The sequence below is a fragment of the Neoarius graeffei genome, chromosome 8 (assembly GCF_027579695.1).
Source record: "Neoarius graeffei isolate fNeoGra1 chromosome 8, fNeoGra1.pri, whole genome shotgun sequence".
Taxonomy (NCBI): domain Eukaryota; kingdom Metazoa; phylum Chordata; class Actinopteri; order Siluriformes; family Ariidae; genus Neoarius; species Neoarius graeffei.
This window is the reverse complement of record NC_083576.1, coordinates 84346604-84369472: the sequence shown is the minus strand read 5'-3', so window position 1 is coordinate 84369472 and position 22869 is coordinate 84346604. Positions and strand designations below refer to the sequence as shown.

Here is a 22869-nt window from a genome sequence, read left to right as displayed (position 1 = left end):
TGCATTCAAGTTTCCATCAATGAACAGTTTACAACTTCAACAAAACAGACTTCATGCTAAAACTATAATGAATTTCCTGGTTTCACAGTGAAACTTTGTGACTATATAGGATACACTTATAGAAGGGAGTTATTTATAATCACGCTATGTGTTATCACCCAAATGAGGATGGGTTCCCTTTTGAGTCTGGTTCCTCTCGAGGTTTCTTCCTCATGTCGTCTGAGGGAGATTTTCCTTGCCACCGTCGCCACAGGCTTGCTCACTGGGGATAAATTAGGGATAAAATTAGCTCATGTTTAAAGCCTTAATTTTCTATAAAGCTGCTTTGTGACAATGTCTATTGTTAAAAGCACTATACAAATAAACTTGACTTGACAGTTATTTTTTGTTTGTACCTGCCTGTGATTTCCTAACACATTGGTTGGCTAGATGGTTCTATTTCTCAAACGATCAACAAACAAGTAGGCTGATTTAAATCAACCATGACCAGGCAGTTACTAAGGATGCATATTCATGTAACTTATGTTTGTATCCTGAAAGATCTCCTTCCTGGTGCACACATCTAGTCTCAACCAGCTGCTCCATTAACATTTCTGGCAAGCTTCTTGGGCTAATAGTTATACAATTCTATTGTAAATGTTCTCATTTTACAAATACTGCATACACGTTTGGGCATCATTTCTTCCCATTGTGTTTTTGCTACTCCCAGATTGTGAAGTTTGCAAATCCTTCTTCTTTCACAAGTGTGAGCTTCATGGACCACCCCTCTTCATCCCTGATACTCCTGTTCTCATGGGAGTTCCTGACCGAGCCAGGCAAACACTTCCTCCTGAACTAGAGATTCGGAAGTCCGGTATTCCTGACGCAGGCCTGGGAGTGTTTAATAAGGGGAAGACTGTTCCAGTAGGTGCACACTTTGGACCCTACCAGGGAGAGCTGGTGGACATAGAGAAAGCCATGAATAGCAGATACTCCTGGGTGGTGAGTTTGTTCTAAATGTGTTATAAAGATTTTTATCTTTTTACTTTTAAGAAACAAAATGTCACCACTGGATGAATCCAACTCCCAAGAATATCAATTTCTGCTTGGCAGTGATATGTGGAGACACTTCAAACACACTTTAAGGTCTGTCAAACTGCTGATAACTTGGTTCTACTTGTACAGTTCACTCTTAAATAATTTACATCAATTAACTGCAGGAAACCAAATGTGTGGGCTCTCACAACTCGTAATCTAAAAGATTTCATGTAAATGAATAAGCTTAGCTTTTGCTCTACAAAACTCTGTAAAAGGCAAAGCTTAAAGAGAACTCACTGTTACAAAATTAATAAATTAATGAAAGAGTGGGCGGCACGGTGGTGTAGTGGTTAACGCTGTCGCCTCACAGCAAGAAGGTCCGGGTTCGAGCCCCGTCGCCGACAAGGGCCTTCCTGTGTGGAGTTTGCATGTTCTCCCCGTGTCCGCGTGGGTTTCCTCCGGGTGCTCCGGTTTCCCCCACAGTCCGAAGACATGCAGATTAGGTTAACTGGTGACTCTAAATTGACCGTAGGTGTGAATGGTTGTCTGTGCGTCAGCCCTGCGATGACCTGGCGACTTGTCCAGGGTGTACCCCGTCTAGTCAGCTAGACGGGGTACAGCTAGTCTAGTCAGCTGGGATAGGCTCCAGCTTGCCTGCGACCCTGTAGAACAGGATAAAGCGGCTACAGATAATGAGATGAGATGAAAGAGTGCCCTCTCAGCTTAAGTGTTCTAGTGATGAAGCTCAGCCATTGCAGAACGCTGGCAGGACAAAAAAAAATTGTGCTTTACAGTACATACAAATTCACACACAAGCTCTCATAGGATACAAATATTTTGAAAATTAAATGAATTTTCATGAATACCAAGTCTTTTGTGTCCAGCTTGAGAAATGAGGCCCAAAAGACAAATGTTTGAATCTGGATCAATCACCTATCCAGGACCAGAGGTATACTGAACTAAAGCTCACAAATACTTACAGTAAATGGATAGTACTTGTAGGTGCAATTAGTAATTAAGCGATCAATCTCATTGTCATTAAATCTCTCATGGAATCAGTCTCATTAAATAATACCTTTAATTTTGATGCTTAATAATAAATTATCAAACAACTAAATTATGCTATATTCCAAATTATTATGATCACTTGCCATATTACACAACCTATATGCACCTTGGAAGTCTTTGAGGTTAGGTGACTTCAAGGAGTATGGAAGCAACACAGACACAGTTTAACAGAATAATTGAATTTATTATAACAAAGATAAAAATGGATAATAGCAGTTGGAATCATTATATACAGATATGATATGGTGTGTGTGTGTGTGAGAGGCCTTATGACCACGTGTTTCTAAGTACAGCAAGAGAGTTAGCTTTGGTTGCTAGCTAAGATGTTTGTGTCCACGTGGTGGACAAAGAGTTAGCCTGTGTGTTGCCTGAACAAAGAGTTAGCGTGGATTGCTAGCTAGGGTGTGTTTGTGTGTGAGGCCTTGTGACCACGTGTTGGAGACAAAAGATTAGCTCTGTGTAGCTAACTAAGATGTGTGTGTGTGTGTGGAAACAAAAGAATTAGCTCTGGTAGCTAACGCCACGTGGTGGAGGCCTTGTGGTCCCTTGAGACAATACAATTAGCCCTGGATGCTAATGAGACAAAAGAATTAGCCGTAGGCTAATTTCACTAGCTTATAGCATTACTCAATCCACTGAAATCTTGATGCGGTCAAGATACGTGTAATAATGAAATTAAAGTGTTAGCCAGGAATAGAGAGAGCGAGCATGCAAAGCCTATCTATTAAACAATTGAGAGATTAAAACAAAATAGAACAATCAATTCAACACCGAGTGTCTACAGTGTACACAATTAAACCGTTCCTGAGTTTAAATTCACACTGCTTCATAAAAGCTAATTCCTAAGACTAGTTTATGCCCAAAATTTTCCAGTCTTACTTAGTATCTTGCCTCTACGCAAGATTATGAAGAGATGTTCCGAGACTTTTGGAGTTTCACCGTTGTGGAGCACGTGAGTCGCTTCTATGGAAGGCAGAGGATTTCTTGGTCCGACGCGTGGTCGCTCGTGATGAAAAGAAAGTCTCTGATCAGGCAATGTGCACAGTGATTTAATTAGAAGGATCCGGTCGCTTCTAATTTTAAGTTAACTGCTTGGGCGGCAGTTTGTAACGTTACTGATAGACAAACAAAAAACCGGTTGTAACTCATCTGAGTTAGATCGCGCGATTCTGGATTTTTACCGGGGCCAGCGGTAAACAAAGAAATCGCGTTAAATCGTGGATCTTGCAAGAAAAAAAGAAAAGACGTCTTTATTTTGGGTTTGCTCGGCGGAGCGAGCGGTCCTCCTTATGTCCGTGTGCTGAGTTCACGTGGAGCCAGAAGAGACCGAGTTGGAAGTTTCCGGGTTACTTATTCCTTCATGGAGGATGTGATGTAGGTGATCCCGCCCAGGCGTGACGTAGGTCAACGCGGAAGTTGGCTGATGGGAAATGTAGTTTCTTAGAGACGGGCTGCTGTAGTTCTAAAAGGGACTGTACCTACATACTTATGAAAAATATTTTCTACTTGTACAAAACCTATTTCATGACAGAACTGACATTAAAGTTAGTCTGTTTAGAGGCCAAAACACAAGGGATGGATATTTATCAGAGAGTCTGATTGAACAGCACAGCTTTGCCATGTCAAAGACAAAACCTTCGAGTAAAAACTTCCTTCACCTAAATTCTGATGTAAAGTCTTGCCTGCATTTTTTAAGGTTACTAAATTCACCTCAGAGGTTGTCAGCATGTTCTGTGAAACTAAACATACAATAAAGAACTTTTTAATTCTGCCTTCATAATGCTTAATATAATATTGGCATGAGCCATTATTCTCGTTCCCGTGTACGTCATTTAATTTGAAGGCATGGATTAAGTTAATGAAGAAAATATAAATGTTTAATTTTTCTACAGATATGCAGGAGCAGGCAGTGTGAAGAGTACATAGATGCCACAAGAGAAATGCATGCAAATTGGATGAGGTGAGGAATACACCAGTTGTTGGGTCTTTGCTTAGTCATTGGTTTTACAGTTCCTAATTTGTTGGAAGAACTTTTTCTTCCGGGGCGGCACGGTGGTGTAGTGGTTAGCGCTGTCGCTTCACAGCAAGAAGGTCCGGGTTCGAGCCCCGTGGCCGGCGAGGGCCTTTCTGTGTGGAGTTTGCATGTTCTCCCCGTGTCCGTGTGGGTTTCCTCCGGGTGCTCCGGTTTCCCCCACAGTCCAAAGACATGCAGGTTAGGTTAACTGGTGACTCTAAATTGACTGTAGGTGTGAATGTGAGTGTGAATGGGTGTCTGTGTCAGCCCTGTGATGACCTGGCGACTTGTCCAGGGTGTACCCCGACTTTCGCCTGTAGTCAGCTGGGATAGGCTCCAGCTTGCCTGCGACCCTGTAGAACAGGATGAAGCGGCTAGAGATAATGAGATGAGATGAGAACTTTTTCTTCCTGTCACTGTTATCTCCCCCATGCTTTTTCTTGGTCTGTAACTCTGATCTGATTTTTTTTTTTTACCTTTTCTGCCACTTTGCCTTATTGTTTTAGGTATGTGAATTGTGCTCGTAATGATGAAGAACAGAATCTTGTGGCGTTTCAGTATCGAGGGGGAATTCTGTATCGTTGCTGTCGACCCATTAACCCAGAACAGGAGCTCTTGGTGTGGTATGATGAGGAGTATGCCAAAGAACTAAGTCCTGCATTTCACAAGCTCTGGAACAAAAAGTGTTCCATGAATGGTAAAGTACACCATACATACTGCAATTCATTTCACTTCGATTGAATTATTCACTGCCTGGCCAAAAGAAAGTCATCATTACCATTAAAATAAGCAAATACTTAAGAGGCTTTGTTTCAATAATTACTGCAGTGAGTCAAACGTTTCAGCTGGCAACAGTTCTTTAAACTCTAACTGATGCAGTGAGTAGCTTCTCATTTCTTAAACGATCATGTCGGAAGAATCCCATCGTCCAAAGTAAATGTTTTTCAGAAGGGCCAGTTTGTTGGCCTGCATCAAGCAAAGAAAATAATGAGATTGCTGACATTGGCGGCGTGGTGGTGCTGTCGCCTCACAGCAAGAAGGTCCTGGGATCGAGCCCAGCGGCTGACGAGGGCCTTTCTGTGTGGAGTTTGCATGTTCTCCCCGTGTCTGCATGGGTTCCTCCGGGTGCTCCGGTTTCCCCCACAGTCCAAAGACATGCAGGTTAGGCTAATTGGTGGCTCTAAATTGACCGTAGGTGTGAATGTGTGTGTGATTGGTTGTTTGTCTCTATGTGTCAGCCTTGTGATGACCTGGCGACTTTTCCAAGATGTACCCCGCCTCTCGCCCATAGTCAGCTGGGATAGGCTCCAGCTTGCCTGCGACCCTGTACAGGATAAGTGGCTAGAGATAATGGATGGGTGGAGGGGTTAATAACTGTCCAACGCATTATTAAAACCTGGAAGGATAGTGGTGAAGGGATCAGGACACTTTTTCCAATGAACATTTTGTCCAAAGCCTTTTTCATACACACTTTCAATTATTTTATATGTGGTTACAATGTGTGCAACAAGATCGAGATATAAACAAACCATAATTCATTTAAGGGAGTACATTAAACAGGTTTATGACTGCGTCTCCCCGTAATAAATGGAAATAAACAATTTTTTTGTAAAGCAAAAAACTGCCGTAGTACGAGCACTTTGACACAAAAGAGCAGTGTAAGGGGGCGTAAACAAGTAGACCCTGACCATTACAGGCTGCTCTCCGAGCTTTGAGTCCAGTGAAGTTGTTTAATTCATCATATAGCCAGTCTTAATAAGGCCAACACAGACTTAATCAGTAAAATGTTTCAATAAGTATTTTATTAATTTAAAGGAGTTCATTAAGCAGGTTTATGACTGCGTCTCCCTGTAATAAATGGAAACGTATGCCTAGTGATAGTGAGGTGACAATATGCGACAAATTGCTGTCTATTTTTAAACCAATCCTAAAGAAGAATTCTCAATAGAATTTGACCGAAGCGGAAAACATTTTTGTAAAGCAAACAAGCAACCCTTACCATTACAGGCTGCTCTCTGAGCTTTGAGTCCAGTGAAGCTGTTTAATTCATCGTATAGCCAGTCTTAATAAGGCGTGCACGCAGTCCAAGTCAACTTTATTGTCAATAATACCATATGTGCAGGACATACAGAGAATTGAAATTGCGGTTCCCTCTTATCTGCGGTGCAAACAGTAATAAACATGAAATATAAAATATAGGTACAAGATATAAACTTAAAAAAAAGGGGGGGTTATTTACACACACAAGCTAAAGCTATCTAAGAAAAGACAGTGGTAATCCAGAAAGTGCAAATGTGGCAGTGTAAACAGAATTAACGGTATAAATTTGAATGTGACGAATGACAATATAAACAGAATGAACAATGTAAACAGGAACAGCAGTCTGACAGTATAGAGGGTTCCCGCATGACATCACCGCGCCGTGAGATTTCGGTAGTCGCCATATTGGAAGACCAAGTACACATCTATGCAAGTACATACATACATAAACTACACCTGAAATGTAGCCAGGGCCAGTTCTGCCCTAATCTGGACCCGGGTGCAGCATCGCGCAACCCCCCCCCCCCAAAAAAAAAACAAAACAAAACACACCAGTCTAAATCAGGACAACCAGTGTTCGAACTACGGGGGTACTCGGGGGATCCGAGATCCCCTGAAAACATGATTTGGGAAATGTTGGGGGTGACTGCTGCTGCCAGGTTGGTTGTTGAGTAGCCTGACTGTTTTTTTTTGTTCTTGCGTGTGGTATCATTGTTGACGCGAGGTTGTTTTTTGAACATGCCAATGTGGACACGATTTCCCCTGATGAGTTATGACTTCAGACGCGTGTGTGGAGTCCGCGTGATATGTGCATAAGATACGCTTCTCGTGTTTGGAGATCCGCGCTCCGAGACAAGCGCAAGCACCCCCCCCCCCCCCCCCGGGAAAAAAAGGGGACCCCCCCCCTCCGAAAATATTGGCATAGTTCGAACACTGAGGACAACCATCACATAACTATAAACATTTTATATCAACTATTTTAACTAAATGAGCTATAATAAATAAGCCTGCAGGAAGCCACGGCAGGCTGCCTCAGAAAAGTAACCATTTGTCCTACCTTAACTCGTTTTGCTTTTTCTGCCTCCTTTTTTGTATTTTCAACCCTGCGTTTATTTTCTTTCCTTTTCTGAAAACCCGATTTGTGTCCAGACATTTTGTTCTGCTACCAACGAACTAACTCGTCAGGTCTCGTCTCTCGAGTCCGCGATGAAGGGCAACAAATGAGACATTTTTACAAACTGCCAATAGGGAGGTTGCAACGTTCAGGCTCTCCTTTGCTCACAGACACTCAGTAATGCACTTATTCTCTGTCTCCTGGCAGAAAGCTCCTTGTGTCTCAATCACAGCTGGTATTCTGTAGAAAGACTTCTTTTCACCTTTCCCATCAGCTTTGTTAGAACACCCTAACACAGCACAAAAGTTTAACATTGTAGGTTTATGATGAATCAAGTGCCTCGTGGGTTTAAATTCCGCGCGCTGCCGTTATTTCCCCCTAATCACGAGTTTGTCGGTCTTCCAATATGGCACAGGGTTTGTTTACTTCCGGTTTCCGGTGACGTCAGTGGGAAGGGTCTATAGTAGGGCAATATAGCTGTTTCAGTTTTTCAAGATGGCGGCGCATGCGGACGCAGCGGCCCCTCTCTGTCCCGATAATGTGGTGTTTACATGTTTGTCTTCGTCGGTGTGCTCGAGTGATGGTATGTTTTCATCGCGTTTCTCCGTTCCAAGGCGCACATACAGCCGTGGGACTCTTTTTGACATTGGCAACACTTTTTTTCTGTAAGTTAAACCCGGCACACGCTAAGGAGCTACATGACCTCGGCCTACTCCGGCGGCCCGCTTTGACATCGACCCCCACTACTGCTGCACACCCGCAGAGGAAGCGCCGTAGGCGGTGCGAGAGGAGGCAGAAGCGGCGAAAGCGCTGGGGTATCCGGGCCAGGCTAATGGCTAATCCACAGAAGCCGGCTATACCGTCCATCGTACTCACCAATGTACGCTCCTTGGATAACAAACTGGACTATATTCACCTTTTGAGAGCGACCCAGCAGGCTGTGAGAGAGTGCTGTGTTTTTGTGTTCACGGAAACATGGCTCAACGACAGCGTACCGGACTCTGCCATCCAGCTCAACCGGCTAACATGCTATCGAGCAGACAGAGCCCTCATTGAAGGAGGTAAGACCCGTGGTGGCGGGGTCTGTGTTTACATCAGGGATGCTTGGTGTCAGGACGCTGTGGTAGTTTGCCAGACACTGTTCACCCCTTGTGGAGTTTATGATCATCAAGTGCCGGCCCTTCTATCTACCGAGGGAGTTTTCTGCCATCCTGCCTGTTGCAGTGTACATTCCTCCCAGCTGCAACAACAACGATAGGGGCAGGGCACTGAGTGAACTGTACTGCGCCATCAGCGACCAACAGACAGCCCATCCAGAGGGACTTCTCATCGTAGCTGGGGATTTCAACCACGCTAATCGCAAAACAGTGTTTCCTCAGTTACATCAACACATTGACTTTGCAACACGGGGAAACAACACACTGGACCAGGTTTACACAACACAATGTTTGGTTACTGAAAGCCCGGAACGCTGCTTTCAGAGCAGGTGATGAGGCTGGTCTGAGATCAGCAAGAGCCAACTTGTCCCGTGGCATCAGACTAGCAAAGAAGCAGTACAGCAGCAGGATAGCCCATCATTTCAAAGCCAATGTTGTCAGGTCCAGAGTGTGCCTGAGAGTCCTGCGCGAGGAAGGAGTTTTTGTCGAATATTTCTTGAATTTTACATGAATACTAGGTAGGAACCTATCCAGCGCTCGAAACTAACGGTGTCCCGACGTCCCGGGGACCATAAAAAATGTCATCGGGACACAAAATTATATCTGGGACAATCCCGGGACAATGGAAAAAAATAGATCTAGAAAAAAAGTTCTACATTAATATTATTTACAAAGCTGTAACACATACGTAGACATTCACCTAATTTGTCAATTTTAATTTTAAAACGTTAACAGCGAAAAATACATAGTAGCTACACTTTCGATGCACCTGCATCCGTAGGCTACAGAGCAGCGCATTCTGTTCTAGAATCTTCGGCCGGTGTCCGCATTATATGGACTTGGAATGGAATTGCTACCACACACGCTGCGCCGACTCTTGCCAGAACAAAAATGCTGAAGTGGTTGAAGCGGACCGACCGCGGGGAAGAAACTGAAAGCCCAGACATAACGTCTCCGGGACCTTCAGGATCCAAAGTGTCATCGCCTGGTCTGCAGGCAACGCTAGCAACTGAATGAACTTAATGAACACTGTTAGACACGTTATAAAATACAACAGGAATGATGTGGATGATATTGACGGAAGATACCGTTCAACAGAATAAGTGAGTTTTCTTTGTGTCTTTCTAGTTCAGAAAGTTTAGTCAGTCAGCAGCACAACTAGGCTCGGACCTGGCACTATGTTGATGTTGCTAATATTTGCACCCACGTTTCGGCAGCGAAAGTTCATAAAATGTATAACGGAAAGTTCATAAAAATGGATAACGGAAAGTTCATAAAAATGGATAACGGTAATGGATAACGGAAAGTTCATAAAAATGGATAACGGTAATGGTGAAAATTATAAGTTGGCCTTATAAGTGCCAACAGATATTCAAGGTATAAGTAGATGAAATGAACATAAAAGGGGTCTTATTTTCAACTAAAGTGTACTGCAGATGTAGGGAGTTGAAACATTTTCTGAATGAGCTAGTTGGCCCCTTTAAATAAACGGGTATCTATTCATACAGTGAGATCGCCAAAGTTTAATAAACTGAAAATGCAATAACTGTAATTTTGAAGTAGATGATGTATAGGACATGTGTCGCTTGTGTCTTGTGACATTGTAAAAATGATATAAAGGGTTCAAAATCGCATAGTTACAAATATAATAGTAACTTCATATGATAATATTAACCACTGGTTATTTCAGAGAGGAAAAAAATGGGGACACTATTGCTTCCATTCGGGACAATACAACACAGAATTCGGGACCACTGGGGGACACAAAGAAAAAAAGTTAATTTCGAGCCCTGAACCTATCGTTTTGAACACACGCCGAGAAAGGCGAGTCTGAGGTGATCTTTACTCGCCGTTAGATTTCACAACTCGCAAGTGGCAGGTGGTTAAATTACATCCTACGAAAATGTATTTTGCTTCGGTCAAATTCCGTTGAGAATTCCTCCTTTTTTTTTGAACAAACAAATAAATGAAATATAAAATAATGGAAGCCCTGTGATGACCTGGCGACTTGTCCGGGGTGTGCCCCGCCTTTCGCCCGTAGTCAGCTGGGATAGGCTCCAGCTTGCCTGCGACCCTGTAGAAGGATAAAGCGGCTAGAGATAATGAGATGAGATGAGATAAAATAATTGATAGTGTGTATGAAAAAGGCTTTGGACGAAATGTCTTAACTATTGGACGAAATGGTTCTTGGACGAAGTGTCCTGTATCCGTGGTGGACCATCAACTTTGTGGAATGAAATGATGGTCTGAAAAAATTTTGAATTACCATGATTGGAGACCACTTAAAGTCTTGGTGAGTTTGAACTGTAAAAAATCAGCAGCAGAACTTATGGCCATGTTTAATAGTGAAAGTAAGAGCGTTTCCTCAGGGCTGAGTGGCTATAAGAGAAGCACTTGTTCGTGAAACAAATTGGAAGAAAAGGTTTCAGTTTGTGAGGGAGCATAAAGATGGAGCAATTGAAAAAGATCATGTGGTTTGATGAGTATAGATGGGTGCGTCAGGGTAAGAAGGGAAGTGAATGAAACAACGCACCCATCATGCATAGTGGCCAATAGACAAGCCTCTGGAGGCAGTGTTATGATCTGGGTTGCTTCATTTGATCACGTCTAAGCTCAGCAACATTATGTGCCAATAAAATGAAATTAGCTGACTACCTGAATGTACCGATTGTGTGCTATAATCAAAGCTAAAGGTGATCCAATGAAATATTACTTTCACTGGCCTTTTTTTGGGGGGGCAGGCAGTGTGTTTGTAAGTGGAGGAACCTTGACAGTCAATGTTTGTCCAGATCAAGCACTGGCATCGCATCACACATGAGGACCAACATGTATAGTCTGACAATAGCTCACATGAAGTCAGAAACTCTTGTGATTCCCCCCCCCCAAAAAAAAAGCCTTTATTTTGTCACATGTACACTGAAGCACAGCAAAAGTCCTCCTGTTTCCTCTTCAACCCATCTCAAGTAGTGAACCCATGCATGTGCACACAAGTGAACAGTGAGCACACACACACATACCCAGAGCAGTAGGCAGCTGTGCTACAGCACCTGAGGAGCAGTTGGTCAAAGGCAATTCAGCCATGAATACAGAGGGAGGGGAAAGTGCTGTTGATTTACTCCCCCCATATTTTTCTTGCTGGTTCAGGGAATCAAACCGGCGACCCCTTGGGCCCAAGGCTGCTTCTCTAACTTTTAGGCCATGGCTGCCCCAGCTATAGTCTATGTTATTCTAGGGATGAATAAATAACCTGCACCTTTTGATTAAAGCAGGTATGATTGGTCAAAAAAGGCCAAAGTTCACTCGAGTATTGTCGGGCAAGACCATCCAGTGTGCTTTAGGTCGTTACTCACACGGTAAACTATTACTGATGATGGAAAAGGAACATCTTTCCAATCCAGCTTAATTTATAAAGCACTTTAAAAACAACCAGAAGGTACCAAAGTGCTGTACATGATACAATGATAAATACAAGATAAATTAAAAGACATAAAACATCCACAAAAACAGGTATATTATAAAACAAAACAAAATAACGGAAAATAAGGTAAATAACTAAAATAAAATCAACATCTTGCAAGTTGTCAAAGGCCATGGAAAAGAGATGGGTCTTAAGAAGGGATTTAAAAACAGACAAGGAAGACGCCTGTCTAATGTGCAGAGGCAGATCATTCCACATTTTAGGGGCTGCCACACCGAAAGCACGGTCCCCTCTGAGCTTGCGCTTAGTTTTTGGCACCCTCAGGAGCAGCTGATCAACTGACCTGAGAGAGCAGGTGGGTGAATATAAGTGCAGCAATTCAGAGAGGTAGGGAGGAGTGAGACCATTGAGAGATTTAAAAGCGAATAAAAGAATTTTAAAATGAATCCTAAAATGTATGGGCAACCAGTGGAGTGAGGCTAAAATGGGGGAAATGTGTCATATTTGCGTGTGCCAATTAAAAGTTGTGCAGCAGCATTTTGTACCATCTGGAGATGGTTAATGGAGGACCCACTAACCACCACATAAAGTGCATTGCAGTAATCCAGCCGTGGGGTGACAAAGGCATGGATTACTGTCTCAAAGTGCTGCTTTGAAAGAATTGGCTTTATTTTGGCTAGCTGCCTCAGATGATGATAACTTCACAACTGTCTTGATCTGATTGTCAAGTCTAAGGTCAGAGTCCACCTTAACTCCCAAGTTAGTAATATTGGATTTTAGGTATTGAGCCAAGGAACCTAGATCTAGACAGAGGGTCTCGGAGCTGCCACCAAAAAACAATCACTTCTGTCTTCTTTTCGTTAAAATGTAAAAAATTTAGAGCCATCTAGGCCTTTGTCATCAAGACATTCAAGTAAGGGTCTTACAGAGAATGCTTGATTCTTTTTAAGAGGCATATAGACCTGAGTGTCATCTGCATAACAATGAAATGAAATACCATGCTTCCTAAATACAGAACCAAGCGGGAGCAGGTACAAAGAAAAGAGAAGCAGGCCTATGACTGAGCCCTGCGGGACACCACATGACAGTGGAGCAGAGGAGGATACAGAGTCACCAGGTCTCACACAGAAAGTTCGATCTGCCAAGTACGACCTGAACCACTCCAGTGCTATGCCACTGATGCCCACCCACTGCTCCAAACGTGAAATTAAAATGTCATGGTCTACAGTGTCAAATGCAGCAGTTAGGTCTAAAAGTACAAGAACAGCACATTCACCAGAATCACAAGTTAAAAGAATATCGTTAAAAACTCATAAAAGAGCCGATTCTGTGCTGTGCAGTGATTTAAAACCAGATTGGAAAACCTCAAGAATATTGTGCCCCTCCAGAAAGGACATTAATTGATTGTAGACTGTCTTTTCGAGGAGTTTTGAAAGGAAGGGCAGTTTGGAAATAGGCCTATAATTAGCCAAAACTCCAGAATCTAAGCTTACTTTTTTTATTAAAGGTTGCACTACTGCATGTTTAAAGTTTTTAGGGACTACACCTGAGGACAAACTGCTGTTAATAACTGCAAGCACGGATGGACCCACAGTAGGAAAAACCTCTTTAAATAATCAAGAGGGGACAGCATCGTTAGGAGAGCCTGAGGGCTTTAAATGACCAACAGTGTCCTGTAAATCAGACAGAGTCACAGACTTGAACCTATCAAAGACAGCTGAGCAGGGGACAGAGACTGAAGGGTCATATGCAGAAGGTGAAATTAGAGCCCTAGTGCCAGCAACCTTGTCAATAAAGTGAAGAAAGTCTTCACAAACAGCAGGCGAAGCCTCAATACCAACGGTCTGCGGCGCATTTAAGAACTGAGTCGATAGTCTTAAACAGAACACAAGGCTTATGACAGTTTGACAGAATAATATCAGAGAAATGTTTAGTTTTAGCAGCTTTCACAGTTATCTGATAGTTACGCCAGCACTCTCTTAACATTTGAAAAGACACTTGCAGTTTGTCTCTCTTCCACTTGTGCTCAGCTCTACGGCACTGGCGTCTGACAGCACGAGTAGTGTCATTTAGCCAGGGTTCACATTTAGTTTTAGGCTGCCTGATTTTTAATGGAGCCACAGTGTCTAAAACAATTTGGCAGGAGGAGTGAAACCATGAACTAAGCTCGTCCGTGTCGTGACACATTGATTCAGGAACGACACAGCTCTGATTAAAAACAGCCGAGAACTGACCAGCAGTGGAAGGGTTAATGACGCGACAGCACTGGGCAGCAACAGCGCGAGGTTTAACTGTTACCGGCAACAGCAACATCAAACAGTACAGGCATATGGTCCGAAAACGCTGCGTCACAGATCTCAAAATTAAAAACAGGCAAGCCATATGATAAAACAAGATCGAGTGTGTGTCCACGTTCTTGTGTGGGACCAGAAACAGACTGTACTAGATTAAAAGAGTCAGTGAGGTTAAGAAAGTCCTTCACCATTGGCTTATCAGGACAACACACATGAACATTAAAATCCCCAACAATAAGGACACTGTCATACTCGGGCATAATTTCAGCCAGGAAATCAGAAAAGTCACTTATGAAGTCCTTATTGTATTTAGGAGGTCTGTAAACCACAACACACAACACTGTGTGAGGGTGAGCCAGTTCAAATAAACTCATCTCAAAGCTGGTAAAAGAGGATGACAGAGACAGTTGCTTACATTTATAATGACTTTTATAAATAGTCACTATTATTCCTCCTCGGCCCGAGGTCCGTGGGGAGTTAAAATAGCAGCAATCCCCAGATAAAAGTTCTGTGAGGGCACTGGACTCACCAACAGCTAGCCACGTCTCAGTCACACAGAGAAAATCCAGTCCTCGGGAAGTAAAGAAATCCTTCAGGATGAAAGTTTTGTTCGCTAGCGACCTAGCATTGACGAGCCCAAACTTGGCAGGACTCGGCGGATCCACGGTAGTAACCGTCCGGGGGGCCCGACACACAGGCCGTAGATTGCACAAATTCACCCCGCGCCAGCGAGGCCGAGGAGAGCAGGGGCCACGGGGCGGGAGCATCTCATCCGGGCCAACGACAGGTACCAGCCAGGCGTCGACAAGGTCCAGCGAGTGTCGAGAAAAAACGAGGCGAGGCACCGCTCCATACTTAATCCAAGAAACCTTGGAAGTGCGCGACAAACAGGCGTTTAACCTCACCAGTCGACCGCTGCGTTTACCCCGGTGGCGTTTACGCCGGAGGGATGGAGCCGGGGCGCGGCAGAGGTGACCTGGAATCCCCGATAGGAAAGGGGGCAAAGACTTTTGTCCACTATGATCAAACCCCACCAAATCTTTGGCAGAAACTTGAATATCCAACAGTGTTTGATGATCATACACCAGTAGCGAGTAGACATTTAGACTGACAAGTGACAGATACAGCACAAACACGCACAACACTGGCAGAGACAGACGGCAGGCCACACACACTGGCCCCATCTTGAAAAGATCAGTGACAAATTCCAGTTGACCCTGAATAAACTCAAAGCTGGTTATGTCAAAATATTGTAGATTGTACGAACGTTTCATGTCACTTCATGATGAGGACTATGAAAAAAATTGTGTCCTGTCTTTCAACAAAAATATTGTTTGAAAAAGAAGTGTAGCATCAGGTGAAAAAGGAATGAAAAATTATTTACAAAAAAGAAATGCACTGTTTTCTTAAAATGAGTTGTGGATGGGATCAAGAAACCTTAGTGGATAAGATGAAGGACAGGTTTTTGCTCTTTGACAGTCTGGTTACGTTCGGGCTCATTAATTATTTTTTTGTGAACTCTCAGCCTGAAATGTCTCCTATAGACCCTTTTCAGTCATGTGACCTTCGTAAACGCTACCACCATTTTGGACATGTAGCGGACTTCGGCTCGAATTGGTTTGAATGCGAGGAAGGCGACAAACGGAGAACATACAAGAAAAAGGAGCGAGATGCAGAAAACACCTTCGCTATCCAGCGAAGTAGGGCATTTACAGGGCGAGCAGAGGGAGAAATAACAACAGTAACGACACATTAGCAACGCCGTACAGAAATAACGGTTTATGGCACAGACCCTTTCGGTTCTCGCTCATCTAGCTGCTACAATGACTGCTTAGACTGCAACAATAATACCTAACACACATTTAAGTATCCGTCGTAAAGACATGAAACTCGTCGAGTGACGAGTGTGTTCATTGATAAGCTAACACAATCTAAAAGTAGACATACCATCACACTGCCCTGGCGCTGTGTACAGTTTACCTTCTATGGTTTGTGCACTCACTATTTGCCATTACTTTCTCCAACCGTTGTTACAGATTACAGGGAACGGCCTGGATTTAAGAGACAAATACCTGTTCCTCTTGTTTTGAACACTTATTTGTAGGCAGTGCTTAATTTGTAAAGTGTGAGGTCCCGGAGTGCAGAGGATGAGTGGCTCCGGTGCGGAAAAAAAGATGGGGGGAGGGGGCGCGGCGCTGCGCTTCTGGGCATGTTTTGTAATAACACGGGCAAATTAAGTTCATCTGCAGATATTTTGTGGATGTCGTTTCATGAGAGAAATCACCAACAAGACAGATATCAAAATCAGACATTAACACTAAATAAACTTGCATTTTTTTATTTAATTATTTGTTTTTGTTTTTTTTGTTACATAGTCAAAAGAGGTGTCGGATCACCGGATCCAGTGTAAATAGCTGCCGGAGCCAACGCCCGAGGTTCCGGAGCGCGCTCCGGCTTGCTCCCCCTCAAATTAAGCGCTGTTTGTAGGACACTGCCTCTGATCTGTCCTACAGTCTACCAACAGCAAAGGAACACCACGCTAGCTAATGTCGTTAGCTAATAGCTACTACAGAAGAACAAAGAGGTTACAATGGGTTATTTTAACCTATTTGGTTACACACTCACCGCCACAGAATGTTAACAGCAATGTAATGCCTTTTCTGGCTAATTTTATTCGTCTTACCTCCAACAAAGTGGTCACTACACAAGCGTTGGTATGCCGCTATCCATCTTCTCCGTCGGTCAGCATCTACTGGGATCCGATAAAATGATAAACCTTGCCTTGTTTGTTGATGGTTACTACATCCAGGTGCACAACAATATAGTGGCATGATGGAAGTCTTGCTGAAAATAAACACTTTCTTTGCTGCCGTTCCTCAATGCTGGCTGTGGTAAACTACTGGTAGTACATGTCCAAAATGGCGGCCGCGTTTGTCGTGACGTCACGTGAAAAGGGTCCATAGCAATGTGCCAGCCCCAATGCTATGTTGATGCTGGTATGCAGCACACTAGGGAATATATGGCACATTGCAGCTTGAGCCAGTCCAGATCAGTCACTTATGCCGCTTTTCCACTACAAACGCGGCTGAGCCGTGCCGTGCCGAGTCGAGCTGAGTCGGGCTGAGCGGGGCTGTTGGAGTTGCATTTCGACTACAACCGCGCTGAACCGTGCTGGCTGGAAGTGGGTGGACACATTGGGTGGAGTTAGCGAAAGTGGGTGGACGTCACGTGATGTCGTTAAGCAGCGCAAACAGTGACATCAGTGACAGTGGCGGAACAAGTCAGAGCCGGGCCGGGGGCAAATGACCGGGCCCTTTATTAAAGCTTATCATAACATCATTTTAGGCTACAAAATGTCCGCAACTGCGGTGTTTACCAATTTCAACACTACCGGGTGCAACTATGTTATTTAGTACATCAAGTCCTTCAAACGAACATGTAACTCAGAAACAAAAAACATTAGGATACTGTACATGGCTCATAATAAAACATCAATAGCCTACTGCGCACATTATTTGAAGGGCATACGAATGAGCGCTCAGAGGTTGCAACAGTGACAGGAAGAGTCAGAAATAAAAGGAGGGCGGTGCAAACCTCACTGAATGCACTGTGTTTACCAATTTCAACACTCCGGGGTGCAACTATGTTATTTTGTACATTAAGTCCTTCAAACGAACATGTAACTCAGAAACAAAAAAACATTAGGCGACATACTGTACATGGCTCATAATAAAACATCAATAGCCTACTGCGCGCATTATTTGAAGGGCATACGACGAGCCTTGCGCTCCGCGAACTCGTCCACGATGCTCTGTATGTCACTGATTCAGTGAGCTTTTAAGCGGTAGTCTCACGACCCGGATAGTAAACAATAAACATGGAGGACATGGAGTCGTTAGTGTTGCTGGTCTTGGTGCTGTGGCTTGTTGTCACCGACAACGCCAACAGATACTGGCAAGAGCGTATAGATGAGGCGAGGCGCATAAGGCTTCAGAAATTCTCGTAATTCATAATTATTATTCTTCCGGGTTTGCGGTGTTTACAGATCCCAGCGCGCTCGCGGGGCTTGTGTGGGCATGTGAGGACACTCCTCCTCACCAATCAGTGCACAGGGGAGTGTCTGCTCACGCCCCCAGCCTCAGTCGGCACGGTTTGGCTCGCTTCAGCCCCACTCCAAAACGGTGCGAGTTTTAGGGGCTAAGCAGGGCTGAAACGAGCTGAGTCGTGCTGGTTTTTGGTAGTCGAAACGCGAGCCGTGTTGGGCTGAAGTGAGCTGAAGCGAGCTGAAGTGAGCTGAAAAAGGGTAGTGGAAAAGGGCCATTATTGTTCACTTGGTACAAATAAAACTGGCTGGTACACCATCTGAACAATTGCAGTGTGTCCCTTTTTTATACACTTGCATTTCTCTCTTAACTAAATGACTGGTCTTATCCATCTTAATTTATGTATTTATGTTGGCTTACTTCTTTAATAAATTCTATTAATATGAATTGACAGTTTCACAAAATTTCACAGAATTGAATTTTATTAAATTGGGGTATAATTTAAATTAATAAGCAAATTAAACTAAACGATATAGTCTGTACATAAATCAGTATGTAAAAACAAACTTTTTGGCCACTCAAACCCATTGGGCTGTTCCAGCACCTTATTGAATCTACCAGTATTCCTCAATAGAGGCTCCTTTAGCTTAGCTCTTAAATGTTGTGTTTTTTGTTTGGTCTCAGCACCTCAGAAGCTGGCTAAAGCTGCTGTTGAGGATTATTTGACATTGAAATAGTTCCTTTGAGGACTGCAGAACTGCATTATTCTGATGATGTAAGATACAGGATCTGTGAGCTTCTCTAATCTGGTATGGCACATACTGACCTGTCCCACTTTACTTTGTTCTGTGCTGTTTACTTCGCTGTGCTAAACCATCTGGTGGCTGACTTGTTTTCATGGCAGGAGTTAACTTCAGAGAAGTGGTAACTGTTTGATGAACTGTGTGATTTGCATCAAGTGGAGTGTCACTTAAGTAGATATGTTCATCCTAGAAATCACCAACAGCCGTCTGTAGTCCCTGCTGGTGACCCTGAGCCTTGTGAAATTGTAGACAAAGAAATCCATTCCCAGGTCCCTTTATTCTTTGTTGCTGGTTATTTGAATTACAGATTAGTAAATCTTCATTCTTGTAGAATTTTGATTGGTTTTATTTAACCTTTACGTTTACGTTACCATTCCTTTACGTTGGGATAATATTACGTTTTATAATCTAATTGTTCTAATCATGTTCACTTTTTGAAATTTTTGTTCTTTCACTTGTCCAGAAGTAAACAACTCTCTGTTGCAGTTCTTTTCCTGCACAACATGAAACAACATTTCCTAATCACCCCACATTTACCTAGACAAACACATCCAGAGATGCTACTATGAAGAGTATTTGAAGCCATACGAATTGGGAGATGTTAAACACGGTCTTCAGATCCCCTCCAAAGGCTTCAGTAGTCAGCCAACGTCATCTGATACTCTCAGTTCTGACACTTCTAACAATGATGACCAAAAGGAAATTTACCATTGCTCAGGACATGGAACAAATTTTGGTCATCGGAGTGCTCAACAACATGAACAAGTTCACCCAGGAGAGGAGCCATATCAATGCTCCCAGTGTGGAAAAAATTTTACTCATCAGCGTAATCTGCAACAACACCAGCGCATTCACAGAGGTCAGAAGCCATATCACTGCTCACAGTGTGGAAAGAGTTTTATTCTACAGATTTATCTTCAGCGTCACCAGCGCATTCACACAGGAGAGAGGCCATATCACTGCTCACAGTGTGGAAAGAGGTTTACTAATTATAGTAATCTCCAACAACACCAGCGCATTCACACAGGAGAGAGGCCATATCACTGCTCCCAGTGTGGAAAGAGTTTTACTCATCAGAGTCATCTCCAACAACACCAGCGCATTCACACAGGGGAGAAGCCATATCACTGCTCACAGTGTGGAAAGAGTTTTATTCTACAGGGTGATCTTCAGCGTCACCAGCGCATTCACACAGGAGAGAAGCCGTATCATTGCTCACAGTGTGGAAAGAGTTTTACTCAAAAGCATTATCTCCAAAATCATCAGCGCATTCACACAGGAGAGAAGCCGTATCATTGCTCACAGTGTGGAAAGAGTTTTACCCAAAAGACTCATCTCCAAAAACACCAGCACATTCACACAGGAGAGAAGCCGTATCATTGCTCACAGTGTGGAAAGAGTTTTACCCAACAGACTCATCTCCAAAAACACCAGCACATTCACACAGGAGAGAAGCCATATCACTGCTCACAGTGTGGAAAGAGTTTTACTCAAAAGCATTATCTCCAACAACACCAGCGCATTCACACAGGAGAGAAGCTTTATCACTGCTCACAATGTGGAAAGAGTTTTACTCAAAAGCATTATCTCCAACAACACCAGCGCATTCACACAGGAGAGAAGCCGTATCATTGCTCACAGTGTGGAAAGAGTTTTACTCAGAAGCATTATCTCCAACAACATCAGCGCATTCACACAGGAGAGAAGCCATATCACTGCTCACAATGTGGAAAGAGTTTTACTCACAAGTGTACTCTTCAGTCACACCAGCGCATTCACACAGGAGAGAAGCCATATCACTGCTCACAGTGTGGAATGAGTTTTACTGTAAAGAGTAATCTCCAACAACACCAGCGCATTCACACAGGAGAGAAGCCATATCACTGCTCACAGTGTGGGAAGAGTTTTACTCAAAAGCATTATCTCCAACAACACCAGCGCATTCACACAGGAGAGAAGCCATATCACTGCTCACAGTGTGGAAAGAGTTTTACTCACAAGTGTACTCTTCAGTCACACCAGCGCATTCACACAGGAGAGAAGCCATATCACTGCTCACAGTGTGGAATGAGTTTTACTGTAAAGAGTCATCTCCAACAACACCAGCGCATTCACACAGGAGAGAAGCCATATCACTGCTCACAATGTGGAAAGAGTTTTACTCACAAGTGTTCTCTTCAGTTACACCAGCGCATTCACACGGGAGAGAAGCCATATCACTGCTCACAGTGTGGAAAGAGTTTTACCCAACAGATTCATCTCCAACAACACCAGCGCATTCACACAGGGGAGAAGCCATATCACTGCTCACAGTGTGGAAAGAGTTTTACTCAAAAGTGGAATCTCCAACAACACCAGCGCATTCACACAGTACAGAAGCCTCATCACTCCTGACAGTGTGGAAAGCGTTTGTCAATAGGGTCTTCTTTGCATTTACCTGTGCATTCGCACCAGAGAAAAGTAGAATCACTGCTTAAAGAGAGGCAACACATTTATTCAGTTACATTTAAGACGCACGAGTGCATGAACTCAGACATTGCATGTTTTCAAGTTGTCAAATTATGTTTGTTTATTACTGTTTTTCCTGGAATTAATCTATATTTTGAAAGGTATATTTCATTTTATATTTATCTTGACTTTTTGTGGAAGGCAGTATATGTAAACTTTTCGCAGTGTTTAAAATTAGACCATTGATTGCATTTATTTATTTTTTTGCCAGGGATCTCAGACGTCTGCTATTTAGCGGAATTCCGCTATTTTTCTAGCCAAAGTGTTTGTTTTTTTTTAAATCTCTTGTATATCCGTTAAAAATATGTTTAAGTAAAATGACCAGCAGAATACGTTCTGATTTGGTTTGCTTGTTTAGCGATGTTTTCGTCGGCTTAGTTTGTTCTCGTTATCATTCGGGAACACTCGGAAATTAAATTGATGTAAATACCGCGAGACTGTACGCGATAGAATGAGAAAGCAATATGGCTGCGCCCATTTGCTAGAAAACGTGTTTTAACTCCGTTCGTGCTTTTGTTTCTAAAATGCGTTTGTGGCAGCGGGGGCGTGGTCAAGCATCGGTCTGTGACAGGAGGGCGGAGTCAGGGAAGGTAAGTGGCAGAATCACTACACCTGTCGTTAATTAATGTGTTTGTGTGTCTTCCCAGTGACCGCGCCCTATTTAAGGAGAGAGAGCGAGAGCAGAGGGAGCTCTCTCCACAACTAGACGACTGATGTGTGCGCGAGAGTGTAGATATAAGCTGAATAAAAACGAGTTTTGTGAACTCAGTTCTGTCCTGCCATCCTTCTGTGCTCGATTCCGGATTTCAGCACCACTGTGACAGTTCGTGTAGGTGGGTGGAGCACAGAAGGACGGCAGGACAGAACTGAGTTCACAAAACTCGTTTTTATTCAGCTTTTCAGCTTATATCTACACACGCACACACACCAGTCGTCTAGTTGTGGAGAGAGTTCCCTCTGCTCTCGCTCTCTCTCCTTAACTAGGGCGCGGTCACTGGGAAGACACACAAACACATTAATTAACGACAGGTGTAGTGATTCTGCCACTTACCTTCCCTGACTCCGCCTTCCTGTCACAGACCGATGCTTGACCACGCCCCCGCTGCCACAGCGTTGAACTTAATTCAGAGCACTGGAGGAAAGATCACAGAATGCACCCCAGAAAAGAGCATTAAATTCCTCTGTAGTGAAACCTTTCAAAAAGAGAGGTTTAAATCAAATATCTCCAATATTTGATGTACATATTTATATATCTAATATTACTGAATCATTGATGTCTGCTCATATTTATGATTTTTGAAAAATGAATGTGGCTTATATTAGACTCGGATTGACTAACTCGAAACAAAAAATAAACAAATGAGATGAACTATGGATACTATTGTTATAACAA

At 43.3% G+C, this 22869-nt stretch overlaps 1 protein-coding gene across 5 annotated transcripts in view; it reads left to right on the top strand.

The window, feature by feature from the left end:
* LOC132890962 (zinc finger protein 260-like) overlaps nt 1-22037 on the top strand; it is a 77200-nt gene extending 55163 nt beyond the window's left edge. For 4 of the 5 annotated variants that reach the window (XM_060928371.1, XM_060928370.1, XM_060928373.1 and 1 more), the window contains 4 exons: nt 710-981; nt 3978-4045; nt 4606-4796; nt 19510-22037. In XM_060928371.1, the coding sequence (XP_060784354.1) occupies nt 710-981; nt 3978-4045; nt 4606-4796; nt 19510-21362 (2384 nt within the window). In that variant the 3' untranslated portion in view covers nt 21363-22037. The remainder of the gene's footprint in view (nt 1-709; nt 982-3977; nt 4046-4605; nt 4797-19509) is intronic. The other variant, XM_060928374.1, reaches the window with a different exon arrangement.
* The last annotated feature ends 832 nt before the right edge of the window (nt 22038-22869 follow it).